We start from the raw sequence: 27,370 nt of genomic DNA, 5'->3' as shown, positions 1-27,370 counted from the left end.
TCTATCACTCCACTCAATTGTAATTACTTTTCCACTATGGCCTATATATTGCCTTACCTCCTTACTTAATTTGCACACACTGTATACAGATTTTCTATTGCGTTATTGACTGTACGTTTGTTTATCCCATGTTGTAACTCTGTTGTTTTTTTTCGCTTTGCTTTATCTTGGCCAGGTTGCAGTTGTAAATGAGAACTTGTTCTCAACTGGCCCACCTGGTTAAATAAAGTGCATTTTCAATACCATACATTTCAGTAGAAATACCCCTTCTGCTTTCACTAGTATTCTTCAACATTGGGACGCGTCTCCAGTCTAGATGATTCAACAAATGATGAAGCATATATTATGTTGATTAAATTGCTATACCATGTGCAAGGAAAAATGGACCGAGCTCCAGTCAATGTCCTGGACACCAATACATATGAATTAAAACCCTGGAACAAAATCATATTTTCCCTCTTAAGTAGTATATCATGCTGTAAACATATTCAACTTGTTTGTCCTCTAAGTTGTGACTGGCCCATCCAGAAAGAAAAACGTGCCATAGAGACTGTGAAACAGGAAATTGTATATGATGCAAAACATTTACTGCAATACTGCTGGATTAGTCAAAGTGTGCCCTATTCCCTGAACCCATCTGCTGAACAAAAAACCCAGTGTCTGAACTTGCATCAGAGGGGCAGACGGCTGACACAAACTATAGTAAATACCTGGGCTCTCATCCTTTTTTCAGTATTGAAGTAAAATATTGAAGTAGGCAGAGACACACATGGGCGCGCATGACGAACACACACACACAGAGAGACTGACTGTGAGCACACCTTTGTTCTGGATCTCCACAGAGTGTGATGTCAGAGGTCAGGAAGGATAGTGAATGGGAGGTGTGTGTGAGTGTGTGTTGGAGCACAGGAATGGGGCCATTCCTCTCCAGTATAAATACGGGGTTCTGGTGGGGACAGTGGTAGAAAAGTGAGGCATACACCTTCAGGGCTGTTTGAAAAGGCACAAGAGGAGTCAAACTTATCATAAAAGGAGGTAACACGGCAGAGAAGAAAAGGAGGAGATATTCACAACAAAGACTGGAAAATGGCTGACCAAAACGGTGAGTGATTTATCATTATCACACTGCTTTTTCAACCCATTGATAGTGCTCTCTGAAGTAGAGGAGACAAATATTACTTGCAGTTTCCATATCTGTGAAAAATGTGCTGCCGTATGAATTCACAGCAGTGTGTCGAGATCCCTCATTCTAATTTAAGCAATGCATACCAGGAGAGTACGAGACCAATATAGGCGTGTATACACTATTCATAAAAATATGAGGATGGGCAGATGTGCAATCTGAAAGTTTATCCTGAAATGCATACATTTCTAAATTTATACCGAATATACAGTAGATCAGTGTTTCTCCTAGTGGAAAAAGTTGGTCTGTCTCTGTGTGTGTTATAAGTACATGGCACACAAGATTTCCTGCCAAAATAGATTAGCATTGGCATTAAAAGTAATCAACTTAAGGGCATTTCATATTTTTTTCACACAACTTTTAACCTAAATCCAATAGCATGATGAAATGCTTTGTGGATTTCACGTTGAATTCATGTTAGTTGACAACTCAACCAAATGTAAATCAAAACTACATGTTGAACTGACGTCTATGCCCAGTGGGTATCATCAGCGCAATGACTGGAAGTCTACAGATACCTTAGGGTATGCTACATAAAAATGGTATCCACGAGTACATCTGACACTGTAAAAAAATAAGTTAAAAAACGTATTGATTGCCAAAATCTCAATCTCTAATGTTTTCACACAGTACATCATGCTTAAATGGAGTTGCCTACATACAGTTGCTTCTATAAATATGAAGTGGGGTCCTTTTGATGACTTGTCTGACCTTTCTGTTGTTTGACCTGTACAACATGGGACCATTGTGATTGATATGACTAAAATAGAGATCTGTCTATAAATATGAATATCTACTAGAGTATTACTGTATGGCCTGGTTACCGCCAAGATTCCCTCATGAACTCATTACTCCTAACTACACAGTAGAAGTGACTGTGCCCTATGTTCTTTATTTTATTGTGTTCCAGGTGTATTCATGGGAGTGGACCTGCGTTGCCAGGTGAACAACCATGCCCATCGTACAGGGGAAATGGACCTGGAAAGGCTGCTGGTTCGTAGGGGGCAGCCCTTCTCCCTCGCTCTGCAGTGCTCCACACCCCTGCCCCCCAAACACAAACTAGCCATGATCCTGCATCTGGGTGAGCAACTCAATGCCAAGGACCATAAGCTTGAGTCAGCTATAGATTGGACACTATTGCACAGTGGGAGGAGGAGTCAGTTATGATTGACAGATATAAAACTAAAATGGTCTGGTAAAATAGCTTTGACTGACTGTATATGAGTTTTTGTTTGTTTGCGTGTTTAGGTAAGGAGGGTGAGGTGGTGGTGAAGGTTTTGGATGCCTGTGCTGGCCGTGACAAGTGGTGGTTCCGCCAGCAGAGGGCTCAGAATGAGGTGCTGCTGACGGTCCACAGCCCAGCAGACACCCCTGTGGGAATCTACAGCATGACATTGCTGCTCCTCTCCCCTGACGGACACATCCTGGAGCAGACCACACCAGAGACGTTCTACCTGCTCTTCAATCCCTGGTGTAAAGGTGAGCTCTGACACATAAGCACACAAATTAGTAGAATCAGTTGAAACGGCCCTGTTTTATTTGCTCTTTTGTTGAGGGGAACCAATAAGGGCTCAGGAAGGTGTCATCGGTATTCTTTACTTTTGCACTCTTTGGAGGTCAGAGTCAGGGGACTCAACTTCTATTTCTGTGTGTTTGTCTCAGTCTGTCTCCCCCTGTGTTTACTTTTAAATAAGTTTGAGCTCAACATGTAATTATTCGAAGGGATAGATTGTCAAAGTTGGTGAAGAGATTTCTGATATGAAAGCTGTCAGTTATGTGATACAATATCAAATCAATATGATTGCTGTTGCCCCATATGTTTTCTCACTCAGTCTTTCCTCTGCTGGGTCTTTGTTTTTCTCCCCCCCAGCTGACTCTGTGTACCTCCCTGATGAGGAGCTGCTAGAGGAATACATCCTGAATGAAAATGGCCTCCTTTACCAGGGCTCCTGGGACCAGATCTCCTCACTGCCCTGGAACTTTGGACAGGTAGCAAACAGCACACCTCTGAAGGATGGAAAGCTAACCCACCTGAGACAAAATTCATATATAGAGCGCAAATCTTTTGATCACAACCCATCGATCCACTGAGAACAAGAACTCAGTGTTGTGTTGCCTAAATCACTGTTCTAGCTGAGGCATTTTCAAACAGAAAGATAAACAACAGGGCATGTGGGAGGGTGTTGGCAGCCAGTAGTTTCTGACGAGTCTGATGGCCTGTGTGAATTGTCACAGTGCCTCAGCTGGCTGAAGAAATGTCTTTGGTGGATGTAAGGCATTTCTACCCTGGCTATGTGAAAATCCAGGGTTTGTCTCATTTCAGAGAGAGAGACATAGTCACATAGACATTGAGAGACGGACAGACAGCCTGCATGGCTGATTGTCTCCATCTAGTGAGGAGGAAAGTACATATTCACAGTCACTGGTTTGAGATGTGCATACCTCATAATGAGCTCAATGTGTTCTCATAATATTTTAACATATCATTTTTCATAGTTTGAACAAGATGTGGTGGATATCTGTTTTGAAATCCTGAACAATTCACCTGCTGCACTGAAAAACCCAGAGATTGACACAGCCAACCGAGCAGATCCAGTGTACGTGAGCAGGACAATTACTGCAATGGTAAGGTTCACCATATAAAGTAATTATTTCTACATCTAGGGGAATAGATGGCGCCGGAGAAGAAGGCTGACATTTTACGTGTTCCTATCCAATTGTGTTTTTTGTTCGTTTTTTTGCGTTTGTAACTTATTTTTGTAACTTATTTTGTACATTATATTTCTGCTACAGTCTCTTATCAGAACTGTGATTTCTCACCATGAACTGGCAGAATAATTTTTTCCTTTAACGAGTCCGACGTGAATCGTATACTGCTTTCCCGGGAACAGGCACAGATCCCCGTCATTTGCGCTAAGGCGGAGAAAAAGGGGCGGGAGGGCGGGCTGCCTTCTGAGAATTCGTAGGAGGTCGAATAAACCCCCTCTGCCTTCCATTCTGCTAGCAAACGTGCAATCAATAAAATTGATGACCTACACAGAAGATTAAACTACCAACGGGACATTCAAAACTGCAATATCCTATGCTTCACGGAGTCGTGGCTGAACGACGACATTATCAACATACAGCTGGCTGGTTATATGCTGTACCAGCAGGATAGAACAGCTGTGTCTGGTAAGACAAGGGGTGGCGGACTATGCATTTTGTAAATAACAGCTGGTGCACAATATCTAAGGAAGTCTTGAGGTCTTGCTCACCTGAGATACATAAGCTGTAGACCACAATATTTACCAAGAGAGTTTTCTGTATTTTTCGTAGCTATCTACATACCACCACAGACTGAGGCTGGCAGTAAGAGCGCACTCAATGAGCTGTATTCCGCCATAAGTAAACAGGAAAACGCTCATCCAGAGGCGGCGCTCCTAGTGGCCGGGGACTTTAATGCATGGAAACTTAAATAGGACTCACCAAATTTCTATCAGCATGTTAAATGTGCAACCAGAAGGAAAAAAACTCTGGACCACCTTTAGTCCACACACAGAGACGCACACAAAGCTCTCCCCCGCCCTCCATTTGGCAAATCTTACCATAATTCTATCCTCCTGATTCCTGCTTACAAGCAAAAATTAAAGCAGGAAGCACCAGTGACTCGATCAGTAAAGAAATGGTCAGATGAAGCAGACGCTAAGCTACAGGACTGTTTTGCTTGCACAGACTGGAATATGTTCCGGGATTCTTCCGATGGCATTGAGGAGCACACCACATCAGTCTTTGGCTTCATCAATAAGTGCATCAATGACGTCATCCCCACAGTGACCATACGTAACTACCCCAACCAGAAGCCATGGATCTGCCATAGCCATGAAGTGCTTTGAAAGGCTGGTCGTGGCTCACATCAACACCATTATCCCAGAAACCCTAAACCCTCTCCAATTTGCATACAGCCCTAACAAATCCACAGATGATGCAATCTCTAGTGCACTCCACACTGCCCTTTCCCACCTGGAAAAAGAGTACACCTATGTGAGAATGCTGTTCATTGACTACAGCTCAGCATTCAACACCATAGTGCCCTCAAAGTTCATCACTAAGCTATGGACCCTGGGACTAAACACCTTCCTTTGCAACTGGATCCTGGACTTCCTGACGGGCTGCCCCCAGGTGGTCCTCAACACAGGGGCTCATCAGGGGTGTGTGCTCAGTCCCCTCCTGTACTCCCTGTTCACTCAAGACTGCACGGCCAGGCATGACTACAACACCATCATTAAGTTTGCCGATGACACAACAGTAGTAGGCCTGATCACCGACAACGACGAGACCGCATATAGGGAGGTGGTCAGAGACCTGGCCGTGTGGTGCCAGGACAACAAACTCTCCCTCAACGTGATCAAGACTAAGGAGATAATTGTGGACTGCAGGAGAAAGAGGACCAAGCACACCCCCATTCTCATCGACAGGGCTGTAGTGGAGCAGGTTGAGAGCTTCAAGTTCCTTGGTGTCCACATCACCAACAAACTAACATGGTCCAAGCACACCAGGTTCTACAGCTGCACCATCAAGAGCATCCTGACTGGTTGCATCACTGCCTGGTATGGCAACTGTTTACAGAGGGTAGTGCGTACTGCCCAGTACATCCCTGGGGCAAAGCTTTCTGCCATCCAAGACCTCTATACCAGGCGGTGTCAGAGGAAGGCTCTAAAAAATGCCAAAGACTCCAGCCACCCTAGTCATAGACTGTTCTCTCTGCCACCGCACGGCAAGCGGTTCCGGAGGGCCAAGTCTAGGTCCAAGAGGCTTCTAAATAGCTTCTACCCCCAACCAATAAGACTACTGAATATCTAATCAAATGGCTACCCAGTCTACTTGCATTGCCCCCCACCCCCTTTTTACACCGCTGCTGCTCTCTGTTGTTATCATCTATGCATAGTCACTGTAATAACTCTACCTACATGTACATATTACCTCATTCAATCTAACCGGTGCCCCCACATATTGACTCTGTACCGGTAATCCCCTGTATATAGTCTCGCTATTGTTATTTTACTGCTGCTCTTTAATTACTTGTTACTTTTATTTCTTATTCTTATTTGTATTGCATTGTTGGTTAGGGGCTCGTAAGTAAGCATTTCACTGTGAGGTCTACACCTGTTGTATTCACCGCATGTGACTAATAACATTTGACTTAGTTAATAATCTCACAGTAATTAACTTTCTTCCTCTACATCTGTGCAGGTGAACGCTAATGATGACCGTGGCGTGGTGTTGGGTCGCTGGGACGGGAAGTATGACGATGGGGTGTCGCCCACACGCTGGACCGGCAGTGTGGCCATCCTCAGGCGATGGCGCGAGGCCGGGGCACAGAGGGTGCGATACGGACAGTGCTGGGTGTTCTCAGGTGTAGCCTGCACAGGTGAGGCACACATACAGCGCCCTGAGACAGGATGGCTCTCTTCTTTTCAACTACAAATTTCCAACACTCCCTGGCTCTATATTTTCTTTGACGTTTCATTAGGGCTCCAGTAATATTCAGCTCTGTAATTCTTGACAGACTACATGCTATTTGCTCCTTCCGTTCACCCATCCCACAGTTCTTCGCTGTCTGGGCATACCTACTCGCCCTGTTACAAACTACACCTCTGCCCATGACACTGACGGCAACCTGAATGTGGACTATCTGTATGATGAGCAGCTGGAGAGTGTGTCTGAAGGCAGGAAGGACATGATCTGGTAAAGCTCAAAAGCTACATTTCTGTCTCGACAAAGTCAGCACATTCATCAGTTTTTTTTTATAGTGGCCTCCCTCACATCAATACTGTAAATGCTTTGTGTGTGTAGGAACTACCATTGCTGGGTGGAGTCCTGGATGGACAGGGAGGATCTTCCTAAAGGCTATGATGGGTGGCAGGCTCTGGATCCCACCCCACAGGAGAGGAGTGATGGTACGGCCCCACTTGATATTCATGATCAGTCTGTCTCACTAAGGAAAAGCTCCTTTAAAACTCTGTTATTGGGTTCTTCATAACCTCACTCTCTTCAAATCCCCCCACTATCGTTCCCTTGTCTCTTAGGGGTGTACTGTTGTGGGCCCTGTCCAGTCAAGGCGGTGAGGGATGGTGATGTGGGGATGAAGTATGATGCAGCCTTCGTGTTCTCTGAGGTGAACGCAGACCTGGTTACCTGGATCGTCTACCCAGATGGCCAACGCTCACAGGTTTCCCTCAACCAGAAAACTGTGGGCCGAAATATCAGCACCAAGAGTGTGTATGGAGACTACAGAGAGGACATCACTAAACATTACAAATACCCTGAAGGTATTCACTTCCTTTCGTTAAGCACAAATATTCACACCTGCTTAAATATTAGCACAGATGGGAACCGAACAGAAAGAGTACAGTACCGTTATACACAACAAATACCTCAAGGGAATGGTGTTACTATATACACACGCATAAAATAAAAACACACATTTTATATAACAGTATGACATCCTCCTTTCTTTCTACCAGGTTCAGTGAAGGAGCGTGAGGTGTACGAGAAGGCAGGACGTCGGATAACGCAGCTGAATGGGGCACCGGGGCAGCTGGAGCTGAAGATCAAACATGCCCAGGCCATCCTGGGGACAGACTTTGATGTGATAGTGGAGGTGCACAACGTGGGTGGTGAGGACACCCCGGCCCAGCTCACTGTGACCTCCAACGCAGTCACCTACAACAGCCTTCACCGGGGGGAGTGCCAGAGGAGGACTGCCAGCCTGACCGTGCCAGCCCAGAAAGGTGGGCCTCCGCTTGTCACATACACCATATAGGTGCCGTAGGCGAGAGGAATCAAGACTCAGAACTGGTGTCAGTCCCTGTGTTAGATTAGTTTTTTTACTTGCACTGGGTGAGTCTGACCTACAACATCCCTGGGTTTCTTGTATTTTTAGGAACCGAGTAAACAGAGCAAAAAATACCACACCGAAGTGAAAAGAATACAATAACATACTTTTTCCTCTCATCCCTATTATGCTCACAGCTCATAAGGAAGTGATGCGTCTACGGTACGATCACTATGGGGCCTGTGTGTCTGAGCATAACCTGATCAGGGTCACAGCACTACTCCAGGCCAGCAGCCAGCCCGATGTCATTCTGCAAGAGGTCAACATCCCACTAAGCATGCCACAGCTCCATGTCAAGGTACTAGGCTATACTGTATATAACTGTAAATAGCTGGTGAATAATTGCTTGATGAATTGCGTGCTACTGTTTGCACTTTGCACAATTGTCATGTTTGGCCATTTCTGCAGGAAAAGCAGTTGCAATATGCTGTAGGGGCTTGTTTTAGATCCTCTGAATCCTCTGATGATGCCTGCACCGTCCATTTTCTTGCTTCAGGTAGTGGGAGATGCAGTTGTATCTCGGAAATTAATTGCACACATCAGCTTCACCAATCCCCTGCCTATCACCCTGAGAGGGGGAGTGTTCACAGTGGAGGGTGCAGGTCTGACTGCACCACGGGAGCTCCAAGCACCGTAAGTATCTCTGTGTGTTGTATGTGAGGGGACACATTCTTCATTGACTGTCAGCATGTTTGCCAATAAGTGTGTTCAGAGAGAATGTTACATCAGTATTACAGCCATGTTATTACTGTAAGTATAGAGGTGTAAAGTGCTATTTAAGCATAGAGTGGCGGCAGGGTAGCCTAGTGGTTAGAGCATTGGACTAGTAACCGAAAGGTTGGGTTGAATCCCGAGCTGACAAGGTACAAATCTGTCGTTCTGCCCCTGAACAGGCAGTTAACCCACTGTTCCTAGGCCGTCATTGAAAATAAGAATATGTTCTTAACTGACTTGCCTAGTTAAATAAAGGTAAAATAAATAAAAAATAAAAAATAGAAGTTGACTCATCTAAGGTTATGCTTAAATATCTATGATTGTGGGTTTATCCATGAGCAATGAGTGAGACATGGCAGAATGAGTTTGAACAATGGTCTACTTACTATATGTAGACCTGAAACTCTTTAAAGCCATGGGCTCTTTAAAGATCCCACACCCTGTGCAGCAGCAGATTTAGGATAGCAGCTCAGAGAGCTCTTAGCTGCCATGGTAAATTCCTCAGCAAGGACATACTCTTGCAATGTGGTCAGACTATAAAGAACAAGATCTGCTTTTCTCTCACTCCACTGCCCCCAAAGACAAAGAGAGAGAGCCAGACATACCCTCCTTTTGCCAGGCCAAAGACGATTAACCTACCAGCCCAACATGGCTCTCCCGGACCACAAGCCAAATGTTACCACACATAACCTCCAACAGGAGACGCCAATGTAAACATAAACCCTCAGACTAAACACAGGATTATTTCTCTGCCCGTCATTGACGTGAGGCTGGGGTACATTGAACATTCTTTGAATGTTCAGACTGTGATTTATCATTAAATCATGATCCAGACTGTTTTGCTAAGAAAGAACCTAACAAAAAACATCGTTCTTGCTGGATGAACCTAGCCTACCTCATCTTTTGGTCAGTCATCTCATATTGTTCAAGTGTGATTTAAAAAAACATGCTATGGCACACTGTCATAGCAGCACGTAGTAGCACATAGTGTAGTAGAACATACTGTAGTAGCACATAGTGTAACAGCACATAGCAGCACATAGTAGCACATAATACAGTAGCACATAGCAGTACATACTGTAGCAGCACAGTGTAGTAACACAGTGTAGCAGCACATAGTGGAGCAGCACATAGTAACACATAGTGTAGGAGCACATAGTGTAGTAACACAGTGTAGCAGCACATAGTGGAGCAGCACATAGTAGCACATAGTGTAGAAGCACATAGTGTAGCAGCACATAGTGTAGCAGCACATAGCAGCACATAGTGTAGCAGCGCATAGCAGCACATAGTGTAGCAGCGCATAGCAGCACATAGTGTAGCAGCACATAGTGTAGCAGCGCATAGCAGCACATAGTGTAGTAGCACATAGTGTAGCAGCACATAGTGTAGCAGCGCATAGCAGCACATAGTGTAGCAGCGCATAGCAGCACATAGTGTAGCAGCGCATAGCAGCACATAGTGTAGCAGCACATAGTGTAGCAGCGCATAGCAGCACATAGTGTAGCAGCACATAGTGTAGAAGCACATAGCAGCGCATAGTGTAGCAGCACATAGTGTAGCAGCACATAGGAGCACATAGTAACACAGTGTAGCAGCACATAGTGGAGCAGCACATAGTAACACATAGTGTAGGAGCACATAGTGTAGTAACACAGTGTAGTAACACATAGTGTAGCAGCACATAGTAACACAGTGTAGTAACACATAGTGTAGTAACACAGTGTAGCAGCACATAGTGTAGCAGCACATAGTAACACATAGTGTAGTAACACATAGTGTAGTAACACAGTGTAGCAGCACATAGTGTAGCAGCGCATAGCAGCACATAGTGTAGCAGCACATAGTGTAGCAGCACATAGTGTAGCAGCGCATAGCAGCACATAGCAGCACATAGTGTAGCAGCGCATAGCAGCACATAGTGTAGCAGCACATAGTGTAGCAGCGTGTAGCAGCACATAGAGTAGCAGCGCATAGCAGCGCATAGTGTAGCAGCGCATAGCAGCACATAGTGTAGCAGCGCATAGCAGCACATAGTGTAGCAGCACATAGTGTAGCAGCGCATAGCAGCACATAGTGTAGCAGCGCGTAGCAGCACATAGTGTAGCAGCACATAGTGTAGAAGCACATAGTGTAGCAGCACATAGTGTAGCAGCACATAGCAGCACATAGCAGCACATAGTGTAGCAGCGCATAGCAGCACATAGTGTAGCAGCGCATAGCAGCACATAGTGTAGCAGCACATAGTGTAGCAGCACATAGTGTAGCAGCGCATAGCAGCACATAGTGTAGCAGTGCATAGCAGCACATAGTGTAGCAGCGCATAGCAGCACATAGTGTAGCAGCACATAGTGTAGCAGCGCATAGCAGCACATAGTGTAGCAGCACATAGTGTAGAAGCACATAGTGTAGCAGCACATAGTGTAGCAGCACATAGCAGCACATAGCAGCACATAGTGTAGCAGCGCATAGCAGCACATAGTGTAGCAGCGCATAGCAGCACATAGTGTAGCAGCACATAGTGTAGCAGCACATAGTGTAGCAGCGCATAGCAGCACATCAAATCAAATTTTATTTGTCACATACACATGGTTAGCAGATGTTAATGCGAGTGTAGCGAAATGCTTGTGCTTCTAGTTCCGACAATGCAGTAATAACAAGTAATCTAACTAACAATTCCAAAACTACTGTCTTGTACACAGTGTAAGGGGATAAAGAATATGTACATAAGGATATATGAATGAGTGATGGTACAGAGCAGCATAGGCAAGATACAGTAGATGGTATCGGGTACAGTATGTACAAATGAGATGAGTATGTAAACAAAGTGGTATAGTATAAAGTGGCTAGTGATACATGTATTACATAAGGATACCGTCGATGATATAGAGTACAGTATATACGTATGCGTATGAGATGAATAATGTAGGGTAAGTAACATTTATATAAGGTAGTATTGTTTAAAGTGGCTAGTGATATATTTACATCATTTCCCATCAATTCCCATTATTAAAGTGGCTGGAGTTGAGTCAGTGTCAGTGTGTTGGCAGCAGCCACTCAGTGTTAGTGGTGGCTGTTTAACAGTCTGATGGCCTTGAGATAGAAGCTGTTTTTCAGTCTCTCGGTCCCAGCTTTGATGCACCTGTACTGACCTCGCCTTCTGGATGATAGCGGGGTGAACAGGCAGTGGCTCGGGTGGTTGATGTCCTTGATGATCTTTATGGCCTTCCTGTGACATCGGGTGGTGTAGGTGTCCTGGAGGGCAGGTAGTTTGCCCCCGGTGATGCGTTGTGCAGACCTCACTACCCTCTGGAGAGCCTTACGGTTGAGGGCGGTGCAGTTGCCATACCAGGCGGTGATACAGCCCGCCAGGATGCTCTCGATTGTGCATCTGTAGAAGTTTGTGAGTGCTTTTGGTGACAAGCCGAATTTCTTCAGCCTCCTGAGGTTGAAGAGGCGCTGCTGCGCCTTCTTCACGATGCTGTCTGTGTGAGTGGACCAATTCAGTTTGTCTGTGATGTGTATGCCGAGGAACTTAAAACTTGCTACCCTCTCCACTACTGTTCCATCGATGTGGATAGGGGGGTGTTCCCTCTGCTGTTTCCTGAAGTCCACAATCATCTCCTTAGTTTTGTTGACGTTGAGTGTGAGGTTGTTTTCCTGACACCACACTCCGAGGGCCCTCACCTCCTCCCTGTAGGCTGTCTCATCGTTGTTGGTAATCAAGCCTACCACTGTTGTGTCGTCCGCAAACTTGATGATTGAGTTGGAGGCGTGCGTGGCCACGCAGTCGTGGGTGAACAGGGAGTACAGGAGAGGGCTCAGAACGCAACCTTGTGGGGCCCCAGTGTTGAGGATCAGCGGGGAGGAGATGTTGTTGCCTACCCTCACCACCTGGGGGCGGCCCGTCAGGAAGTCCAGTACCCAGTTGCACAGGGCGGGGTCGAGACCCAGGGTCTCGAGCTTGATGACGAGCTTGGAGGGTACTATGGTGTTGAATGCCGAGCTGTAGTCGATGAACAGCATTCTCACATAGGTATTCCTCTTGTCCAGATGGGTTAGGGCAGTGTGCAGTGTGGTTGAGATTGCATCGTCTGTGGACCTATTTGGGCGGTAAGCAAATTGGAGTGGGTCTAGGGTGTCAGGTAGGGTGGAGGTGATATGGTCCTTGACTAGTCTCTCAAAGCACTTCATGATGACGGATGTGAGTGCTACGGGGCGGTAGTCATTTAGCTCAGTTACCTTAGCTTTCTTGGGAACAGGAACAATGGTGGCCCTCTTGAAGCATGTGGGAACAGCAGACTGGTATAGGGATTGATTGAATATGTCCGTAAACACACCGGCCAGCTGGTCTGCGCATGCTCTGAGGGCGCGGCTGGGGATGCCATCTGGGCCTGCAGCCTTGCGAGGGTTAACACGTTTAAATGTCTTACTCACCTCGGCTGCAGTGAAGGAGAGACCGCATGTTTTCGTTGCAGGCCGTGTCAGTGGCACTGTATTGTCCTCAAAGCGGGCAAAAAAGTTATTTAGTCTGCCTGGGAGCAAGACATCCTGGTCCGTGACTGGGCTGGGTTTCTTCCTGTAGTCCGTGATTGACTGTAGACCCTGCCACATGCCTCTTGTGTCTGAGCCGTTGAATTGAGATTCTACTTTGTCTCTGTACTGGCGCTTAGCTTGTTTGATAGCCTTGCGGAGGGAATAGCTGCACTGTTTGTATTCGGTCATGTTACCAGACACCTTGCCCTGATTAAAAGCAGTGGTTCGCGCTTTCAGTTTCACACGAATGCTGCCATCAATCCACGGTTTCTGGTTAGGGAATGTTTTAATCGTTGCTATGGGAACGACATCTTCAACGCACGTTCTAATGAACTCGCACACCGAATCAGCGTATTCGTCAATGTTATTATCTGACGCAATACGAAACATCTCCCAGTCCACGTGATGGAAGCAGTCTTGGAGTGTGGAGTCAGCTTGGTCGGACCAGCGTTGGACAGACCTCAGCGTGGGAGCCTCTTGTTTTAGTTTCTGTCTGTAGGCAGGGATCAACAAAATGGAGTCGTGGTCAGCTTTTCCGAAAGGGGGGCGGGGCATAGTGTAGCAGCGCATAGCAGCACATAGTGTAGCAGCACATAGTGTAGCAGCGCATAGCAGCACATAGTGTAGCAGCACATAGTGTAGCAGCACATAGTGTAGAAGCACATAGCAGCGCATAGTGTAGCAGCACATAGTGTAGCAGCACATAGGAGCACATAGTAACACAGTGTAGCAGCACATAGTGGAGCAGCACATAGTAACACATAGTGTAGGAGCACATAGTGTAGTAACACAGTGTAGTAACACATAGTGTAGCAGCACATAGTAACACAGTGTAGCAGCACATAGTGTAGCAGCACATAGTGTAGCAGCGCATAGCAGCACATAGTGTAGCAGCACATAGTGTAGCAGCACATAGTGTAGCAGCGCATAGCAGCACATAGCAGCACATAGTGTAGCAGCGCATAGCAGCACATAGTGTAGCAGCACATAGTGTAGCAGCACATAGTGTAGCAGCGTGTAGCAGCACATAGAGTAGCAGCGCATAGCAGCGCATAGTGTAGCAGCGCATAGCAGCACATAGTGTAGCAGCGCATAGCAGCACATAGTGTAGCAGCACATAGTGTAGCAGCGCGTAGCAGCACATAGTGTAGCAGCACATAGTGTAGAAGCACATAGTGTAGCAGCACATAGTGTAGCAGCACATAGCAGCACATAGCAGCACATAGTGTAGCAGCGCATAGCAGCACATAGTGTAGCAGCGCATAGCAGCACATAGTGTAGCAGCACATAGTGTAGCAGCACATAGTGTAGCAGCGCATAGCAGCACATAGTGTAGCAGCGCATAGCAGCACATAGTGTAGCAGCACATAGTGTAGCAGCGCATAGCAGCACATAGTGTAGCAGCACATAGTGTAGCAGCGCATAGCAGCACATAGTGTAGCAGCACATAGTGTAGCAGCACATAGTGTAGAAGCACATAGCAGCGCATAGTGTAGCAGCACATAGTGTAGCAGCACATAGGAGCACATAGTAACACAGTGTAGCAGCACATAGTGGAGCAGCACATAGTAACACATAGTGTAGGAGCACATAGTGTAGTAACACAGTGTAGTAACACATAGTGTAGCAGCACATAGTAACACAGTGTAGTAACACATAGTGTAGTAACACAGTGTAGCAGCACATAGTGTAGCAGCACATAGTAACACATAGTGTAGTAACACATAGTGTAGTAACACAGTGTAGCAGCACATAGTGTAGCAGCACATAGTGTAGCAGCGCATAGCAGCACATAGTGTAGCAGCACATAGTGTAGCAGCACATAGTGTAGCAGCGCATAGCAGCACATAGCAGCACATAGTGTAGCAGCGCATAGCAGCACATAGTGTAGCAGCGCATAGCAGCACATAGTGTAGCAGCACATAGTGTAGCAGCACATAGTGTAGCAGCGCATAGCAGCACATAGTGTAGCAGTGCATAGCAGCACATAGTGTAGCAGCGCATAGCAGCACATAGTGTAGCAGCACATAGTGTAGCAGCGCATAGCAGCACATAGTGTAGCAGCACATAGTGTAGCAGCGCATAGCAGCACATAGTGTAGCAGTGCATAGCAGCACATAGTGTAGCAGCGCATAGCAGCACATAGTGTAGCAGCACATAGTGTAGCAGCGCATAGCAGCACATAGTGTAGCAGCACATAGTGTAGAAGCACATAGCAGCGCATAGTGTAGCAGCACATAGTGTAGAAGCACATAGCAGCGCATAGTGTAGCAGCACATAGTGTAGCAGCACATAGGAGCACATAGTAACACAGTGGAGCAGCACATAGTAACACATAGTGTAGGAGCACATAGTGTAGTAACACAGTGTAGCAGCACAGTGTAGTAACACATAGTGTAGCAGCACATAGTAACACAGTGTAGTAACACATAGTGTAGTAACACAGTGTAGCAGCACATAGTGTAGCAGCACATAGTAACACATAGTGTAGTAACACATAGTGTAGCAGCACATAGTGTAGCAGCACATAGTGTAGCAGCACATAGTAACACAGTGTAGTAACACATAGTGTAGTAACACAGTGTAGCAGCACATAGCAGCGCATAGTGTAGCAGCACATAGTGTAGCAGCACATAGGAGCACATAGTAACACAGTGTAGCAGCACATAGTGGAGCAGCACATAGTAACACATAGTGTAGGAGCACATAGTGTAGTAACACAGTGTAGTAACACATAGTGTAGCAGCACATAGTAACACAGTGTAGTAACACATAGTGTAGTAACACAGTGTAGCAGCACATAGTGTAGCAGCACATAGTAACACATAGTGTAGTAACACATAGTGTAGTAACACAGTGTAGCAGCACATAGTGTAGCAGCACATAGTGTAGCAGCGCATAGCAGCACATAGTGTAGCAGCACATAGTGTAGCAGCACATAGTGTAGCAGCGCATAGCAGCACATAGCAGCACATAGTGTAGCAGCGCATAGCAGCACATAGTGTAGCAGCACATAGTGTAGCAGCACATAGTGTAGCAGCGTGTAGCAGCACATAGAGTAGCAGCGCATAGCAGCGCATAGTGTAGCAGCGCATAGCAGCACATAGTGTAGCAGCACATAGTGTAGCAGCGCATAGCAGCACATAGTGTAGCAGCACATAGTGTAGAAGCACATAGCAGCGCATAGTGTAGCAGCACATAGTGTAGAAGCACATAGCAGCGCATAGTGTAGCAGCACATAGTGTAGCAGCACATAGGAGCACATAGTAACACAGTGGAGCAGCACATAGTAACACATAGTGTAGGAGCACATAGTGTAGTAACACAGTGTAGCAGCACAGTGTAGTAACACATAGTGTAGCAGCACATAGTAACACAGTGTAGTAACACATAGTGTAGTAACACAGTGTAGCAGCACATAGTGTAGCAGCACATAGTAACACATAGTGTAGTAACACATAGTGTAGCAGCACATAGTGTAGCAGCACATAGTGTAGCAGCACATAGTAACACAGTGTAGTAACACATAGTGTAGTAACACAGTGTAGCAGCACATAGCAGCGCATAGTGTAGCAGCACATAGTGTAGCAGCACATAGGAGCACATAGTAACACAGTGTAGCAGCACATAGTGGAGCAGCACATAGTAACACATAGTGTAGGAGCACATAGTGTAGTAACACAGTGTAGTAACACATAGTGTAGCAGCACATAGTAACACAGTGTAGTAACACATAGTGTAGTAACACAGTGTAGCAGCACATAGTGTAGCAGCACATAGTAACACATAGTGTAGTAACACATAGTGTAGTAACACAGTGTAGCAGCACATAGTGTAGCAGCACATAGTGTAGCAGCGCATAGCAGCACATAGTGTAGCAGCACATAGTGTAGCAGCACATAGTGTAGCAGCGCATAGCAGCACATAGCAGCACATAGTGTAGCAGCGCATAGCAGCACATAGTGTAGCAGCACATAGTGTAGCAGCACATAGTGTAGCAGCACATAGTGTAGCAGCGTGTAGCAGCACATAGAGTAGCAGCGCATAGCAGCGCATAGTGTAGCAGCGCATAGCAGCACATAGTGTAGCAGCGCATAGCAGCACATAGTGTAGCAGCACATAGTGTAGCAGCGCGTAGCAGCACATAGTGTAGCAGCACATAGTGTAGAAGCACATAGTGTAGCAGCACATAGTGTAGCAGCACATAGCAGCACATAGCAGCACATAGTGTAGCAGCGCATAGCAGCACATAGTGTAGCAGCGCATAGCAGCACATAGTGTAGCAGCACATAGTGTAGCAGCACATAGTGTAGCAGCGCATAGCAGCACATAGTGTAGCAGTGCATAGCAGCACATAGTGTAGCAGCGCATAGCAGCACATAGTGTAGCAGCACATAGTGTAGCAGCACATAGTGTAGAAGCACATAGTGTAGCAGCACATAGTGTAGCAGCACATAGCAGCACATAGCAGCACATAGTGTAGCAGCGCATAGCAGCACATAGTGTAGCAGCGCATAGCAGCACATAGTGTAGCAGCACATAGTGTAGCAGCACATAGTGTAGCAGCGCATAGCAGCACATAGTGTAGCAGTGCATAGCAGCACATAGTGTAGCAGCGCATAGCAGCACATAGTGTAGCAGCACATAGTGTAGCAGCGCATAGCAGCACATAGTGTAGCAGCACATAGTGTAGAAGCACATAGCAGCGCATAGTGTAGCAGCACATAGTGTAGAAGCACATAGCAGCGCATAGTGTAGCAGCACATAGTGTAGCAGCACATAGGAGCACATAGTAACACAGTGGAGCAGCACATAGTAACACATAGTGTAGGAGCACATAGTGTAGTAACACAGTGTAGCAGCACAGTGTAGTAACACATAGTGTAGCAGCACATAGTAACACAGTGTAGTAACACATAGTGTAGTAACACAGTGTAGCAGCACATAGTGTAGCAGCACATAGTAACACATAGTGTAGTAACACATAGTGTAGCAGCACATAGTGTAGCAGCACATAGTGTAGCAGCGCATAGCAGCACATAGTGTAGCAGCACATAGTGTAGCAGCACATAGTGTAGCAGCGCGTAGCAGCACATAGTGTAGCAGCACATAGTGTAGAAGCACATAGTGTAGCAGCACATAGTGTAGCAGCGCATAGCAGCACATAGTGTAGCAGTGCATAGCAGCACATAGTGTAGCAGCGCATAGCAGCACATAGTGTAGCAGCACATAGTGTAGCAGCGCATAGCAGCACATAGTGTAGCAGCACATAGTGTAGCAGCACATAGTGTAGCAGCGCATAGCAGCACATAGTGTAGCAGTGCATAGCAGCACATAGTGTAGCAGCGCATAGCAGCACATAGTGTAGCAGCACATAGTGTAGCAGCGCATAGCAGCACATAGTGTAGCAGCACATAGTGTAGAAGCACATAGCAGCGCATAGTGTAGCAGCACATAGTGTAGAAGCACATAGCAGCGCATAGTGTAGCAGCACATAGTGTAGCAGCACATAGGAGCACATAGTAACACAGTGGAGCAGCACATAGTAACACATAGTGTAGGAGCACATAGTGTAGTAACACAGTGTAGCAGCACAGTGTAGTAACACATAGTGTAGCAGCACATAGTAACACAGTGTAGTAACACATAGTGTAGTAACACAGTGTAGCAGCACATAGTGTAGCAGCACATAGTAACACATAGTGTAGTAACACATAGTGTAGCAGCACATAGTGTAGCAGCACATAGTGTAGCAGCGCATAGCAGCACATAGTGTAGCAGCACATAGTGTAGCAGCGCATAGCAGCACATAGTGTAGCAGCGCATAGTGTAGCAGCACATAGTGTAGCAGCGCGTAGCAGCACATAGAGTAGCAGCGCATAGCAGCACATAGTGTAGCAGTGCATAGCAGCACATAGTGTAGCAGCGCATAGCAGCACATAGTGTAGCAGCACATAGTGTAGCAGCACATAGTGTAGCAGCGCATAGCAGCACATAGTGTAGCAGCACATAGTGTAGAAGCACATAGTGTAGCAGCACATAGTGTAGCAGCACATAGCAGCACATAGTGTAGCAGCGCATAGCAGCACATAGTGTAGCAGCGCATAGCAGCACATAGTGTAGCAGCACATAGTGTAGCAGCACATAGTGTAGCAGCGCATAGTAGCACATAGTGTAGCAGCGCATAGCAGCACATAGTGTAGCAGCGCATAGCAGCACATAGTGTAGCAGCGCATAGCAGCACATAGTGTAGCAGCACATAGTGTAGCAGCGCATAGCAGCACATAGTGTAGCAGCACATAGTGTAGAAGCACATAGCAGTGCATAGTGTAGCAGCACATAGTGTAGCAGCACATAGAAACACACACTGTAGTAGCAAATAGCAGCACAGTGTAGTAGCACATGGTAACACATAGCACATAGTAACACATACTGTAGTAGCACATAGTAATACATACTGTAGTAGCACATAGTAACACATACTATAGTAGCACATAGTAACACATACTGTAGTAGCACATAGTAACACATAGTGTAGCAGCAAATAGTAACACATAGTGTAGCAGCACATTGAAACACATACTGTAGTAGCAAATAGCAGCACAGTGTAGTAGCACATAGTAACACATAGTGTAGGAGCACATAGCAGTACATACTGTAGTAGCACATAGTAACACATACTGTAGTAGCACATAGTAATACATACTGTAGTAGCACATAGTAACACATACTGTAGTAGCACATAATGTATATAGACTCTCTTTTTTTCTACTGTGTTATTGACTTGTTAATTGTTTACTCCATGTGTAACTCTGTGTTGTCTGTTCACACTGCTATGCTTTATCTTGGCCAGGTCGCAGTTGCAAATGAGAACTTGTTCTCAACTAGCCTACCTGGTTAAATAAAGGTGAAATAAAAAACAAAAAAAACAATAAAAATAGTAACACGTACTGTAGTAGCACATAGTAACATATACTGTAGTAGCACATACTATAGTAACACATTGTAGGAGCACAAAGTAGCACATAGTTACACACAGTGTAGTAGCACATAGCAGCACATAGTGTAGTAGCACATACAGTGCCTTGCGAAAGTATTCGTCCCCCTTGAACTTTGCGACCTTTTGCCACATTTCAGGCTTCAAACATAAAGATATAAAACTGTATTTTTTTGTGAAGAATCAACAACAAGTGGGACACAATCATGAAGTGGAACGACATTTATTGGATATTTCAAACTTTTTTAACAAATCAAAAACTGAAAAATTGGGCGTGCAAAATTATTCAGTCCCCTTAAGTTAATACTTTGTAGCGCCACCTTTTGCTGCGATTACAGCTGTAAGTCGCTTGGGGTATGTCTCTATCAGTTTTGCACATCGAGAGACTGAACATTTTTCCCATTCCTCCTTGCAAAACAGCTCGAGCTCAGTGAAGTTGGATGGAGAGCATTTGTGAACAGCAGTTTTCAGTTCTTTCCACAGATTCTCGATTGGATTCAGGTCTGGACTTTGACTTGGCCATTCTAACACCTGGATATGTTTATTTTTGAAACATTCCATTGTAGATTTTGCTTTATGTTTTGGATCATTGTCTTGTTGGAAGACAAATCTCCGTCCCAGTCTCAGGTCTTTTGCAGACTCCATCAGGTTTTCTTCCAGAATGGTCCTGTATTTGGCTCCATCCATCTTCCCATCAATTTTAACCATCTTCCCTGTCCCTGCTGAAGAAAAGCAGCCCCAAACCATGATGCTGCCACCACCATGTTTGACAGTGGGGATGGTGTGTTCAGGGTGTTGCTTTTACGCCAAACATAACGTTTTGCATTGTTGCCAAAAAGTTCAATTTTGGTTTCATCTGACCAGAGCACCTTCTTCCACATGTTTGGTGTGTCTCCCAGGTGGCTTGTGGCAAACTTTAAACGACACTTTTTATGGATATCTTTAAGAAATGGCTTTCTTCTTGCCACTCTTCCATAAAGGCCAGATTTGTGCAATATATGACTGATTGTTGTCCTATGGACAGAGTCTCCCACCTCAGCTGTAGATCTCTGCAGTTCATCCAGAGTGATCATGGGCCTCTTGGCTGCGTCTCTGATCAGTCTTCTCCTTGTATGAGCTGAAAGTTTAGAGGGACGGCCAGGTCTTGGTAGATTTGCAGTGGTCTGATACTCCTTCCATTTCAATATTATCGCTTGCACAGTGCTCCTTGGGATGTTTAAAGCTTGGGAAATCTTTTTGTATCCAAATCCGGCTTTAAACTTCTTCACAACAGTATCTCGGACCTGCCTGGTGTGTTCCTTGTTCTTCATGATGCTCTCTGCGCTTTTAACGGACCTCTGAGACTATCACAGTGCAGGTGCATTTATACGGAGACTTGATTACACACAGGTGGATTGTATTTATCATCATTAGTCATTTAGGTCAACATTGGATCATTCAGAGATCCTCACTGAACTTCTGGAGAGAGTTTGCTGCACTGAAAGTAAAGGGGCTGAATAATTTTGCATGCCCAATTTTTCAGTTTTTGATTTGTTAAAAAAGTTTGAAATATTCAATAAATGTCGTTCCACTTCATGATTGTGTCCCACTTGTTGTTGATTCTTCACAAAAAAATACAGTTTTATATCTTTATGTTTGAAGCCTGAAATGTGGCAAAAGGTCGCAAAGTTCAAGGGGGCCGAATACTTTCGCAAGGCACTGTAGCAGCACATAGTAAGACATATTGTAGTAGCACATAGTGTAGTAGCACATAGTAACACATAGTGTAGTAGCACACAGCAGCACATTGTAACACGTAGTGCAGGAGCACATAGTAGCACATAACAGCACATGCTGAAGTAGCACATATTGTAGCACATAGTGTAGTAGCATATAGTGTAGTAGCACATAGTAGCACATAGTAACACATAGTGTAGAAGCACATAGCAGCACATATTAACACATAGTGTAGTAGCACATAACAGCACATAGTGTAGTAGCACATAGTAACATATAGTGTAGGAGCACATAGTAACACATAGTGTAGGAGCACATAGTAACACATAGTGTAGTAGCACACAGAAGCACATTGTAACACGTAGTGCAGGAGCACATAGTAGCACATAGCAGCACATGCTGAAGTAGCACATAGTGTAGCACAGTCTAGTAGCACATGGTGTAGTAGCACATAGTAACACATAGTGTAGTAGCACATAACAGCACATAGTGGAGCAGCACATAGTGTAGTAGCAAATAGTAACACACAGTGTAGGAGCACATACTATCGTTGCACATAGCAGTACATAGCAGCACATAGTGGAGCAGCACATACTGTAGTAGCACATAGTAACACATAGTGTAGTAGCACATAGAAGCACATAGTAGCACATACTGTAGTAGCACATAGCAGCACATACTGTAGTAACACATAGTAACACATAGTGTAGTAGCACATAGCAGCACATACTGTAGTAGCACATGGCATCACATACTGTAGTAGCACATAGTAACACATACTGTAGTAGCACATAGTAGCACATACTATAGCAGCACATAGCAGCACATAGCAGCACATGGTCACAACTTGTTCATTTCTGGCAGCAAACCAGATTGAACTATTTACTGTGTGTGTGGTCTTTCCCAGAAATACACTGCAAAAACATTGCTATTCCAGAGTCTGAAGACACTTGTCAGACTCCAGTCACCCAAGGCTCCAGTCACCCAAGTTATAGTTTGTTTTCTCTGATACCGCATGGCAAGTGGTACCAGAGTGCCAAGTCAACAGCTTCTACCCCCAAGCCATTAGACTGCTGAACAATTCATAAAAATTGCCACCGGATGATTTACATTGACACCCCCCCCCACCACTGCTGCTACTAAAAGTAATTTCCTCACCATCTTAAATAAGCATGTCCCTTTAAAAAAATGTAGAACTAGGAACAGATATAGCCCTTGGTTCACTCCAGACCTGACTGCCCTCGACCAGCACAAAAACATCATGTGGCGGTCTGCATTAGCATCGAATAGTCCCCACGATATGCAACTTTTCACGGAAGTCAGGAACCAATACATGCAGTCAGTCAGGAAAGCAAAGGCTAGCTTTTTCAAACAGAAATTTGCATCCTGTAGCTCTAACTCCAAAAAGTTTTGGGACACTGTAAAGTCCATGAAAAACAAGAGCACCTCCTCCCAGATGCCCACTGCACTGAGGCTAGGAAACACTGTCACCACCGAGAAATCCACAATAGTCGAGAATTTCAATAAGCATTTCTCTACGGCTGGCCATGCTTTCCTCCTGGCTACCCCAACCCCGGCCAACAGCTCCGCACCCCCGCAGCTACTTGCCCAAGCCTCTCCAGCTTCTCCTTCACCAACATCCAGATAGCAGATGTCCTAAGAGCTGCAAAACCTGGACAAATCAGCTGGGCTTCACAATTTGGACCCTCTCTTTCTAAAATGATCCGCCTCCATTGTTGCAACCCCTATTACCAGTCTGTTCAACCTCTCTTTCGTATCGTCCGAGATTCCTAAAGATTGGAAAGCTGCCGCGGTCATACCTCTCTTTAAATTGGGTGACACTCTAGACCCAAACTGTTACAGACCTATATCCATCCTGCCCTGCCTTTCTAAAGTCTTTGAAAGCCAAGTTAATAAACAGATCATTGACCCTTTCGAATCCTTTGGCCACCTTTCCTTCCAGTTCTCTACTGCCAATGACTGGAACTATTTGCAAAAATCACTGCAGTTGGAGACTTATATCTCCCTCACTAACATTAAACATCAGCTATCTGAGCAGCTAACCGATCGCTGCAGCTGTACACAGCCCATCTGTAAATAGCCCATCCAATCTACCTACCTCATCCCCATATTGTTTTTATTTACTTTTAAGCACACCAGTATTTCTACTTGCACATCATCATCTGCACATCTATCACTCCAGTGTTCATTTGCTAAATTGTAATTCATTTGCCACTATGGCCTATTTATTGCCTTACCTCCTCTCGCCATTTGCACACACTGTATATAGTTTTTTTTCTATTGTTATTGACTGTACATTTGTTTTTTCCATGTGCAACTGTGTTGTTTGTGTCGCACTGCTTTGCTTTATCTTGGCCAGGTCGCAGTTGTAAATGGCCTACCTGGTTAAATAAAGGTTCAATAAAATAAAAAATTCTCGCTGTTTGTTTGTTACCTATGCAGTCACTTCGCCCCCACCTACATGTACAGATTACCTCAACTAGCCTGTACCCTGACTCAGTACTCGTGCCCCCTGTATATAGTCTCGTTATTGTTATTGTGTTACTTATTATTACTTTTTATTTTAGTCTACTTGGTAAATACTTTCTTATTCTTGAACTGCACTGTTGGTTAAGGGCTTGTAAGTAAGCATTTCACTGTAAAATCTGTACTTGTTATATTCGGTGCATGTGGAAAATAGTTTGATTTGAACCACAATTTACATTTGAGGATCATACCAAGGCTGAGTTAAGAGAACCATGCTTTATTTTCTCCTACAGAGGCAACATTGGCCCAGGTGAAGATGTGAAGGTCAAGTTGTCCTTCAAGCCCACCCGTGCTGGCCTGAGAAAACTGATGGTTGACTTTGATGCAGACAGACTGAGGGATGTTAAGGGGATTGCCACTTTGATTGTGCGAGACAGATTAACTGTGAATTAAGAACGTATATATTTCATAGGTATATTTTTTACATGTAAACATATCCCTGTGAATGCAATATAAAAGTGAGGTGCAAAATAACGGGATGGTTTTTCATATTATTCTCTTTTTTTTTTTACATTGTCCAAAGTAGTTAAGATTAGCAAAGAAAGGTGGGCCTCTAAAAGTATTGTGAGAGTCCGAAGACTATTTGTGAGAAAAAAGTAACTGTACTCTTACAGTATTTACAGGATATAGCACACTATTTAGAAGCACATATTGCCTAGGACCAAGAAGCATGGAGGCAGCCTTTAGTTATTATGCCCCCAGCCTCTGGAATAGCCTGCCAGCCAAAACTGTGGACATATATTTTAGAGATCATAAAACATATTTTTTGCTTTGCCTTAGGGTGCTTTTTAGTTTGTGTCATTCCTTAGTTTTTTTTAAACTTGTTTGTTGTGTAGTAAATATTTCAGTGTTTATTTTCATAGTTACATTTTTTTAAATGTTAAATCCTGTAAAGCACATTGCATTGCATTCAATGTCTGGAATGTGCCATATAGACAAGGCTTGATTTGATGATATTGTACACCGCTGTGGCTTAGATATGCATTCTGTTCTTAATAATTTCATACTTGTGAAACATGTCTTACCTTAATAAATGATTTATTTTTTTAAATCTATGCATGGAGTCTGACATGTCAAAACAGTAAAAATTGACAAATGTTATGACTGACTTTTTTCTTATTTTTACAAAACATATTTTTTCATCTAACCTAGGCAGTCGATAGTGTGCTAGAACTGCACTATCATGGCTTGATGTGCATTCCCAGTAATACACTCGTGTCCCCCATGGACCTGCTCATACATAAAGCATCCTCAGGCTGCAAAGGCATAATTTTCCTCCTTAACTAGCTTTAATGATGAGAAGTGGATCAAAAAAAGGGGGAAATGTATGCGTTCTTTCTTTATGAAACACCATTTTCAGACCAATCCACGTTCAGCCAAAAAGTGTGCAACATCGTAATTTGTCCAATAATCAGAAAATGGTTGTGGAAAAAGGCCTTGTCGCCATTAAAGCTAGTTGAGAAAAATGATGCCTTCACAGCCTGAATGGAGGATGCTTTATGTACGAGCCAGTCCACAGGGGACACAGGTGTATTACCAGGAATACACATCAAGCCTAGACGATCAGCTGCCTGAACTAGAGATCATCATGCAACACATTTCAGTCTCTCAGCTCTCTGATGGTGGTGCTTTTCTTCGTACTGCCTTGGACAGTGCTTGCTGAATGACAGGGTAGAGTTTGAAACACCCCTCAATGCATGTGCGCACACCCCCAGTCAGGGTGTCCTCGCCCATCTCGCCATCCGATTGTAGTCCAGAAATCTGGTTCAGACTGGGCAGAAATGCAACTGTCAGGCTTCCCAAATTCTCCCTGGATCCTGAGGCCAAGTTGTATCCATTTTCCTCCAGAAAGGTAGGGTCGATAAGGTATGTGGCACCTTCCTGACGGATTGAGCATCCAAGAACCAGATCGTACATCTCTATACCTGCGTCCGCCAGCGCCATTGACGCACAGGTGACTGCATGTGCCAGGACGGCGCCGTCGTTTTCAAGGACCATTACATTTACTTCAATCTGAGAGCGAGGATACTTCTGCAAGCACACTCCTGGCCTCAGGCTCTCCAACAGCATCAGTGACAGATCCTTTTCATCACTACCTTGAATCCACGAGCCTCTCTCTCGACAAGAGAATGGGGCAAATCTCATGTCAGTAATCAGTCTTCCGGATTTCATATCGGTCTCATCCTTGCGCTCAGTCTCTCTGGGTCCATACACACAGCAGATGAGCTTCGTGTTCCCAGCTTCAATGTAAGCTGAACCTTTGGCTTGACTTATCAGCCCACATCGGACAAAAACTGAACGGACATCCACTTGACCACGCTGCCTGCCATCTACCCTGGCGTCGTTGGAAGCGGTGGACTTCTTTACCGCGTTTTTACACAGAAAGAGAGATGGACTTTGAGACACTTCTGGGCCACGTACCCTTTTTGTATCAGTCGGCATGGTCGGGGAATAGTTCTTCCAAAAATGTTACTTACTTGGGCCGCGTGCTGTATTTGTCCAAATACTAGTTATTGCTAACTGCTTTTTCTGTTCCGGTTGCTCGATGACTGTATGCTCGATTAGATCACATGGTACCGTGTGTGCGTCACCAAATATCTTCCCCGGCCATCACATTGTGCTTGTAGTTCCTCCTCACACATCTACTCGCCTGTCACTTGCTGAACTGGAGTACAGAAATTAAACAAAAATAAATTCCACAGTGTATAGAATACAGTACATGCATTATAATAATACATCAGGAAATATACATTATTAATTTCCAATCTACATATTGCTCTATAAGAGAAAATAAATAGAC

At 44.9% G+C, this 27,370-nt stretch overlaps 2 protein-coding genes across 2 annotated transcripts; one reads left to right on the top strand and one right to left on the bottom strand.

Annotated features, from left to right (window-relative positions):
- Positions 1-960: 960 nt before the first annotated feature.
- On the top strand, positions 961-25,668 carry LOC139371171 (protein-glutamine gamma-glutamyltransferase 2-like). Its single transcript, XM_071111325.1, has 13 exons — positions 961-1,102; positions 2,094-2,264; positions 2,432-2,662; positions 3,054-3,172; positions 3,680-3,808; positions 6,416-6,593; positions 6,772-6,910; positions 7,019-7,122; positions 7,252-7,494; positions 7,690-7,956; positions 8,198-8,358; positions 8,557-8,693; positions 24,804-25,668. Exons 1-13 carry the CDS (start codon positions 1,087-1,089, stop codon positions 24,961-24,963), a joined length of 2,055 nt encoding a protein of 684 aa, XP_070967426.1. The 5' UTR covers positions 961-1,086; the 3' UTR covers positions 24,964-25,668.
- A 275-nt stretch (positions 25,669-25,943) lies between these two features.
- On the bottom strand, positions 25,944-27,136 carry LOC139371176 (exosome component 6). Its single transcript, XM_071111338.1, has one exon. The coding sequence runs from the start codon at positions 27,010-27,012 to the stop codon at positions 26,179-26,181; it is 834 nt and encodes a 277-aa protein (XP_070967439.1). The 5' UTR covers positions 27,013-27,136; the 3' UTR covers positions 25,944-26,178.
- Positions 27,137-27,370: the final 234 nt, after the last annotated feature.

The sequence above is a fragment of the Oncorhynchus clarkii genome, chromosome 2 (assembly GCF_045791955.1).
Source record: "Oncorhynchus clarkii lewisi isolate Uvic-CL-2024 chromosome 2, UVic_Ocla_1.0, whole genome shotgun sequence".
Taxonomy (NCBI): Eukaryota; Metazoa; Chordata; class Actinopteri; order Salmoniformes; family Salmonidae; genus Oncorhynchus; species Oncorhynchus clarkii.
Note: the sequence above shows the minus strand (reverse complement) of the source record. Positions and strands in the feature narration are given on the sequence as shown.